The sequence below is a fragment of the Papio anubis genome, chromosome 16 (assembly GCF_008728515.1).
Source record: "Papio anubis isolate 15944 chromosome 16, Panubis1.0, whole genome shotgun sequence".
Lineage (NCBI taxonomy): Eukaryota > Metazoa > Chordata > Mammalia > Primates > Cercopithecidae > Papio > Papio anubis.
The window spans coordinates 73,055,184-73,062,964 of record NC_044991.1 but is presented as its reverse complement, the minus strand read 5'-3'; the positions used below and the strand labels follow the sequence as shown (position 1 = coordinate 73,062,964).

Genomic DNA, 7,781 nt, shown 5'->3' with positions numbered 1-7,781 from the left:
TTGTTTTTTGTAAAAGCTTCTCAAGAGATTCTCATGTACAGCCAGGGTTGAGAAGTATGTCCCTAGAATAGAGGTTCCAACTTTGTCATATATTATAATCACTTGAGGAACTTTGAAAAATACCAATACCTGGCCTATAATCCCAGCACTTTGGGAGGCCGAGGCGGGCGGATCACTTGAGGTCAGGAGTTTGAGACCAGCCTGGCCAACATGGTGAAACCCTGTCTCTACTAAAAATACAAAAGTTAGCCAGGCATGGTGGCGGGCGCCTGTAGTCCCAGCTACTTGGGAGGCTGAGGTAGGAAAATCACATGAACCCAGGAGGCAGAGGTTGCAGTGAGCTGAGGTCTTGCCATTGCACTCCAGCCTTCCAGCCATGGTGACAAAGTGAGACTCCATCTCAAAAAAAGAAAAAGAAAAATACTAATACTGGGTCTGACCCCAAGTCTTACTCTACAAGGCACAAAGCACTTGGCTCCTGTATTTCCATCTCTGGTCATTTGCTTCTATACAAATGACCTCATTTCATCCTCAAAACTTCTAATGAGATAGTGGGCAGTCATCAGACCCACTTTACATATAAGGGTATCAAGGAACAAAACTGTCCGGGTGACTCATCCAAGGTTAGGGCAAGAACCTAGAATACCCAGCTCCTGGTCTGGTGCTCTTTTAACCTCATCCTATTGTCATGTTCAGGTTCTAGAATGAATAGGTCAATGCTGTAAGGTGGGTTCCAAGTGTAAAGAGGAGGGTCTATGAGGTGACGTTCTAGAAGGGCGAAGAAGGGAGGATAGGAGGCAGATTACTATTCCCTCACGAACCGGGGCTCTGGGGAAGCCATGTCCTACTTCAGGACTCCACAAACTCATCCAGGTCCTCTGCCTTCTGGCCAAGGTGAGCAGGGGGCACCTGCAATTGGAGGGAGCGCTGCAGCTTCCCCTGAGAAGTTGCTTTCTGGCTCTGGGGAGGTGGTGGTTCTGCTGGGCATTTGGGGGCTGGCCCTAGAATCAATTCTTTTAGAAGAAAAGCCATTCCAAATGTCCTTGCCAATCAATAACTACCTGCTTGCTCACTGTTCATTAATTCAACAAACACTTCTCCATCACCTACTCTGTGTTGGGGACTGGGAGTATGGATATGAGTAACACCTAGTTCCCAACCTCTAGACAGTCCGCTGGGGCTGGTCTTTGTTACTCCCCCAAGCTCTGCTCCCATGCCCTGCCCCTCGGGGGCCACTCCTCAAAGAGACCGAGAATAACGTTCCATTTCATTCCTGTCTCTGCAGGTGGGACTGCTTCTCCAGGCCTGTCCCTTGGCCTCTGTAGTCCTATAGAGCCAGTGGTGATGGCCTCTGGCGGAACAGGCCCACTGAGCCAGAAAGCTGAGCAGGTGGCACCTGCTGCCCAGGCCTGGGGCCCAGCCCTGGCAATGCCACAAGCCAGGGGCTGCCCTGGGGGGACTAGCTGGGAGACACTACGGAAGGAATACAGCCGAAACTGCCACAAATTCCCGCATGTGAGGCAGCCGGAGAGCTTGGGCTGGGACAATGGCTACTCCAGAAGCAGAGCCCCCGACCTGGGTGGCCCCAGCAGGCCTAGGCCCCTGATGCTGTGTGGGCTGTCACCAAGGGTTCTACCGGTACCCTCTGAGGCAGTGGGGAAGGAGGCCAGCTCCCAGCCTGACATCTGCATCCTCACCCTCGCTATGATGATCGCTGGCATCCCCACCGTGCCCGTCCCAGGCGTTCGGGAAGAGGACCTGATCTGGGCTGCTCAAGCTTTCATGATGGCCCATCCGGAGCCAGAGGGTGCTGTGGAGGGGGCGCGGTGGGAGCAGGCGCATGCCCACACAGCCTCTGGGAAGATGCCGCTAGTGAGATCTAAGAGGAGCCAGCCTTCTGGCTCCTGCTTGTAGATGGATGAAATAGCACCAGATACGCAGGGTGGCTTCTCTGTATGGTTCTTGGGCAGACAGGGTTGGGAGGAGGGCCTATGGCAGGGATGGGAATAGAGCTGGTGGTTGAGCCATTCTGACAAATTCCAGTCCTTCATCAGGGACTTCCAGACCCTAAAGTTTCTCCAGATACCACTAAGACAGGAGATAGGTTTTGTCAGGTATATACAATGGAAATTATGTGAGGTAGGGGCCCCTGCTTGGAGAGTTGAGGCTGCTTTTATGTTTTGAAGACTTGATCAGATTTTTTTTTTTTTTGAGATAGGGTCTTACTCTGTCACCCATGCTGGAGTGCAGTGGCATGATCACAGCTCACTGCAGCCTCAACCTCCTGGGCACAAGTGATCTTCCCACCTCAGCCTTCCTGAGTAGCTGGGACTACAGGCACATGCTACATCCAGCAAATTTTTGTATTTATTGTAGAGAAGGGGTTTTGCCATGCTGCCCAGGCTGCTCTAATCTGCCTGTTTTGGCCTCCCAAGGTGTTGGGATTATAGGCGTGAGCCACCGTACCTGGCCTACCCAGAATTTCTTCTTCTTATTTTTTTTTTTTTAATTTTTATTTTTTAGACACAGCCTTGCTCTGTCACCCAGGCTGGAGTGCAATGGCGCGATCTCGGCTCACTGCAACCTCCGCCTCCCAGGTTCATGCGATTCTCCTGCCTCAGCTTATCGAGTAGCTGGGATTACAGGTGCCTGCCACTACGCCCGGCTAATTTTTGTATTTTTAGTAGAGACACAGTTTCACCATGTTGGTCAGCCTGATCTCAAACTCCCAACCTCAGGTGTTCCGCCCGCCTTGGCCTCTCAAAGTGCTGGGATTACAGGTGTGAGCCGCCACGCCTGACCAGAATTTCTTATATTAAGTCCTAGTCATGTGAATTCTCCTCTTGCCTTAAATTTTCCAGCATGTTGAAGGCAGATCATAGGACCATAGGCAAGGAAGGAAAATTAATACTTAATTGAGCACCCACTAGGTATGCCTGCTCTGTAAACGTACCCTGTGGAAATCCCCATTTTTACAGACAATCAGGTTGAGGTTTAGAGGGGTAACTTACCCTAATAAGACTCATGGCTAGTAAAAGGCAGAACCAGGCACAAAAATCAAGCAGGGAAGGAATCAACCAGGATTCACATGTTGTATAACACTCTAAAGTCTATTATTTCCATGATATACCCTAAACTGCCTTCTATGGAACAAAAAAAAAACTAGACAAGTGATAGAATATGCAGCATTCAGTTTTATTGACCCCAGGATAGGACAAGGAAAGAAGTTCAGGGAGCCTGGCTAAGCCAGCTCCCCAGAGGGGCCTCTTCCCCTGTAGGAAGCCTCCCAGCCCAGTTCACTCAAAGGAGATGGGTTAAGTGAGTCATCTCATGACTAGGGCAATTGCTACCACGCCCCAAACCTCAACCTGATGTTTAATCTCTTATCTTAGACCAGGGGTTGCCGTTATTTTATTTTTAGATGGAGTCTCTCCCTCCCAGGCTGGAGTGCAGTGGCAGCAGGATCTTGGCCTACTGCAACCTCTACCTCCCGGGTTCAAGCGATTCTCCTGCCTCCGTCTCCTGAGTAGCTGGGATTATAGGTGCCCGCCACCATGCCTGGCTAATTTTTGTATTTTTAGTAGAGACGGGGTTTTACTATGTTGGCCAGGCTGGTCTTGAACTCCTGACCTCAAGGGATCTGTCCACCTCAGCCTCCCAAAGTGCTGGGATTACAGGCGTGAGCCACCATGCCCAGCTGGATTGCCTGTTTTTATAAGACCTTTGAGCTAAGAATGTTTTTTACCTTATGAAAATGTTAAAACAAAACCAAGAATATACAATAGAGACTGTATGTGGCCACCTGAGTAAACTAAACAGATAAGATCTGCTGACTCCTGTCTCATTGAGCTAGACACATGCTAGGTAGCAGGCCATGGTAGATGAGAAGACCTTTGAACCTTGTCCTTATTCTAGAAGGAGGGCCCACGGAAATACAACAGTATAAGTGAGAGAGAGAGAGAGAGTGTGTGTGTGTATGTGTGTGTGTGTGTGTACAGGTGGATGTGAGTGTGCAGTGTGCACAGGTGCATGAGCATCTCTGGGCATCGAGAATAATCAGAGTTGGACCTGCTCATAAGGCCCAATCCAGCTGTCAGCCAGTTCCCGCAGGGTGCTGTACCTCCGCTCAAACTCCTCCTTGCTGCAGTGCTGCAACAGCTGACCCACCTCCTCAGTGAGGTGAGTCACTGCCAGGTGCTTATCCAGGGTCTCACTCCACTTGCTGCCCAGGATGCTGTCTAGACTGGTGGCACAGCCTGCCGTCCACTGAGCCGGCAGCATGTCGGGCTGGAGCACCTGGCGGCGGGCGCTGAGCATGGCTAGGATGTGGCGGCAGGGCAGGTGGAAGGCCTGGTTAAAGTAGCAGCTGCAGCTGGCAGGGGGCTGGGGCTGCACCTTGTGGGTATCTTCCAGGATCTGTATGTTCATCTTTTCTGAGCCAGAGCCAATGAGGTGTGTGGATTTCTGGACCACAGCAAGCTCGCCCAGGCAGAGTTGGGCTGCTGGCCCTGTGCAGATGGCATTAAGGGAGTGCTGGATATGGGATTCTACCAGCTGCTCCACTTTGGGGCTTTCGGGGATGGTGTCTGAGGGGGCATGATTGTTCTGGGCACACAGGCCCTGGTTGAAGTTTGCCATGTCTGCAGAGTTCTGCTGCATGTAACGGAACAGAGAAGCCATACCTTGTTTCTCAGATGGGGTGGTGCCAAAGAACTGGCTGAGGATGCGGGTGGTGACCTCGAGGCTCTGGAAGTAGCGGCTGCTCTCAGCTCGGCTTCTCCAGCGGTGAGCCAGCCAGATGCGGTCATTGAGCAGCCAGTGTGAGTGAAGCTCGGGCAGCTTGGCTGGGGGGATGCAGTTGCTCAGAAGTGTGTACAACTTTCTCAGGTTGCCTGCTGTGGCTGAGCACATTGTGCTCTGCAGGGAGGTCAGGAGCAGCCTTTCCATGGGTCGTTCAAGGGACAGCTGATAGAACTTGGCCTGGAGGAACTTACAAATGTGGAAGGCTGAGAGCAGGACCTCAGCTGCGGGGAACTCCATGGCTAGGGTGGGCAGTGGAAGGAAATGGGGATCCACCAGGATGGTACAGACTCTCTCCCATGCTGGGTTAAACTTCTTGAATACCTGAAACATCTGAGCCAGGCCTTCAGTGTCCTCCTTGGCAGGGATGGCAAAGTAGACTGCTCGGGCAAGATGACCCTCCAGCTGCACCCGAGGTCCATCCACCAGGAAGGTATATAAGACCTTACCCCTTGGGTTATAGGTCCGGTGGATAAATAAGATCTCAGGGAAATGGTCAAAGATACTCTGCATAAAGCAGCTCTGGTAGTTGAAGGTATCTAACTGGGCAGTCTTATTAACCTGGTGCAGCAGCATAGGTGGGCTTGAGTCCTTAATCAGGAGCCCATTCAGCATTGTCAGGGCCATGGGGGAGATGGGAGATGTCCAAATGCCAAGGTCAAAATACTTTCTTTGCAGGGCAGCTGTCCATGAGGCTTTGAGTCTCTCAAGCTTCAAGTAAGTTGAGGCTTGAGGCTAGACAATCATTCCCAGATCTTTTTCCAAAGACGGGCCTATGGAGAGGAACAGAGGTTTAAGGAGACAGCAGGCACCTGGCTCTTCAATTATTCATCCACACAATATTTGTTGAACACTTACTATATGTCAGCACTGTTCTAGGGGAAGATACATAATAAACATGTGAATAAACATGTGAACAAATAAGCAAAAATATATCCAATAATGAAGCTTACAAGGACCATAAACCTGAGTAACATGTCAGAGAGAAAGCTGGGGAAGGGAGGGATACTTTAGTTAAAGTGCTAATGGAAGGCCTCTCAGGGGAGAAGGATGATATTGGAGCTGAGATCTAAATGATAAGAAGCTAGCTATGGAAAGATATGGTTACAGGGGATTTAAATAGGTACGGCCAGAGCTGCATATGGCCTTTTAAAAAAAATAGCATTCTGGCCAGGTGCAGTGGCTCATGCCTGTAATCCCAGCACTCTGGGAGGCCAAGGTGGGCAGATAACTTGAGGTTGGGAGTTCGAGACCAGCTTGGCCAACATGGTGAAACCCTGTCTCTACTAAAAATACAAAAAGAATTAGCCGGGCATGGTGGCCCATGCCTGTAGTCTCAGCTACTCAGGAGGCTGAGGCAGGAGACTCGCTTGAACCCAGGAGGCCGAGGTTGCGCCACTGCACTCCAGCTCTGGGTGACAGAGTGAAACTCCGTCTCAAAAAATAAAATAAAAATATGATTTTATATTTATAAATGACTGATCGGCATCCATTCTTTCCTTTGGTCCTGGTATGCATAAGACTTGAACTGCAATTGCTCCAAACTTGCTGTGTGATCTTGGGCAAGTCAGTGACCCTCTCTGAGCCTCAATCCCTTCCACCATAAAATATGGCTAACAAATGTACATAGCTTCTCCTGCCTCTACTATATCCCTCTTTTAGCAGCAATGGTCTATTCCAGCGTTTCTTCTATTTGGCCCCAGACCGAGTTACCGTCCTCATTTTACAGATGATAAACTAAAGCTCAAAGAAGCTAAATGACTTGCCCACCATTACTCTGTAAGTAGCTGAAAGCTGAGTCTTTGGTTCCGGATCCTGACCGCTGTCCACAGTACCTGGGTCCAAAAACCAACAGAGAGGGAATACGGCCTTTGACCTCTCACCTCTAACCTGAGTGGGAGATGTGGATGTCTGACGTTCCGAGTCCGGCTGGAGCCGGATGAGAAGAAAACCTCCCTCACACCCCTTTGGGAGCTGTATGACGGCTGACTGCGGTAATCCACTGTCTCACACTTCCACCCCTTCAGGAATCACTCACCCACAGCCTGGCTCCGTCGCCATTTCTCCCTATTTGACCCTGCCTCCGACTCTGACTGACATCCAAACTCACCAACCACGGTGTCAGCATCGCAGTGACTCGGGCCAATGTCTGAGGAATTCACTTTCAGGCTTTAGCACCATGGACCAATCGTAGCGCGAGGATTCGCGGGCGGGCAGTGTTGCCAGGGTTACAAGGGGCTCGGCGGCGGTAACCAATGAGAGTCTAACGATACTTGCATCTGGGAGAGCCGAGCCTTGAAGCTGGAGCTCTGGGGCCTCCCTTCAGGCTAGGCGACTGGAAGGACACGTTACTATTGAAGCTCCTTCAAAGGCAGAAAATGAAAAGGAAAATAAATAGCAATTTTATAGATTTTTTTTTTTTTTTTTGAGATGGAGTCTCGCACTGTCGCCTGGGCTGGAGTGCAGTGGCACGATCTCGGCTCACTGCGACCTCCACCTCCCGGGTTCAAGCGATGATTCTCCTGCCCCAGCCTCCTGAGTAGCTGGGATTACAGGCACCTGCCACCAAGCCCAGCTGATTTTTTGCATTTTTAGTAGAGATGGGGTTTCACCCTGTTGGCCAGGCTGGTCTCGAACTCCTGACCTCGTGATTCGCCCACCTCAGCCTCCCAAAGTGCTGGGATTACAGGTGTGAGCCACGCGATTTTTTGTTTTGTTTTGTTCTGTGTATGTGTGTGTGTCAGACTCTAAAGCCCCTGGAGTTTAGGAAACGGTGCATATATAGTCGTAATGCATATTCTACCTTATGAGGAAACTGAGTTCCAGGTCTCAAATTCTACTGCTCCTTCGGGGATCGGGAGCCCAACTTTTAGAGCTGAGGAAATCCAGATCCCCTTAAACAAGCCAAAATTTGACATTCGCTAGCCCGACCCCCTCCAGTATTCTTCAGAATGGTGCCATGACTTATTTAGGGTCCTACT

At 50.4% G+C, this 7,781-nt stretch overlaps 2 protein-coding genes across 3 annotated transcripts; one reads left to right on the top strand and one right to left on the bottom strand.

Annotated features, from left to right (window-relative positions):
• Window positions 1-330: 330 nt before the first annotated feature.
• SPATA25 (spermatogenesis associated 25) lies at window positions 331-1,940 on the top strand. Its single transcript, XM_003904675.5, has 2 exons — window positions 331-894; window positions 1,286-1,940. Exons 1-2 carry the CDS (start codon window positions 840-842, stop codon window positions 1,912-1,914), a joined length of 684 nt encoding a protein of 227 aa, XP_003904724.1. The 5' UTR covers window positions 331-839; the 3' UTR covers window positions 1,915-1,940.
• A 1,234-nt stretch (window positions 1,941-3,174) lies between these two features.
• ZSWIM1 (zinc finger SWIM-type containing 1) lies at window positions 3,175-7,230 on the bottom strand. 2 transcript variants are annotated; one of them, XM_017944770.3, is made up of 2 exons: window positions 6,911-7,230; window positions 3,175-5,573 (listed from the first exon to the last, which is right to left on the bottom strand). In XM_017944770.3, the coding sequence occupies exon 2, from the start codon at window positions 5,425-5,427 to the stop codon at window positions 4,057-4,059; it is 1,371 nt and encodes a 456-aa protein (XP_017800259.1). In that variant the 5' UTR covers window positions 5,428-5,573; window positions 6,911-7,230; the 3' UTR covers window positions 3,175-4,056. The 2 variants fall into 2 exon arrangements, with proteins under 2 accessions (XP_017800259.1, XP_003904722.1); XM_003904673.5 differs by lacking the exon at window positions 6,911-7,230 and adding an exon at window positions 6,839-6,895.
• Between the last annotated feature and the right edge of the window lie 551 nt (window positions 7,231-7,781).

What these genes read in the sequence shown, in the direction of transcription:
- SPATA25 (XM_003904675.5), top strand. Translation starts at nt 840, where the DNA reads ATGTCCTACTTCAGGACTCCACAAACTCATCCAGGTCCTCTGCCTTCT. An exon ending in TCCTCTGCCTTCTGGCCAAG is followed by an intron (nt 895 to 1,285) that starts GTGAGCAGGGGG and finishes CTGTCTCTGCAG; the next exon opens with GTGGGACTGCTTCTCCAGGC.
- ZSWIM1 (XM_017944770.3), bottom strand. Translation starts at nt 5,427, where the DNA reads ATGGCCCTGACAATGCTGAATGGGCTCCTGATTAAGGACTCAAGCCCA.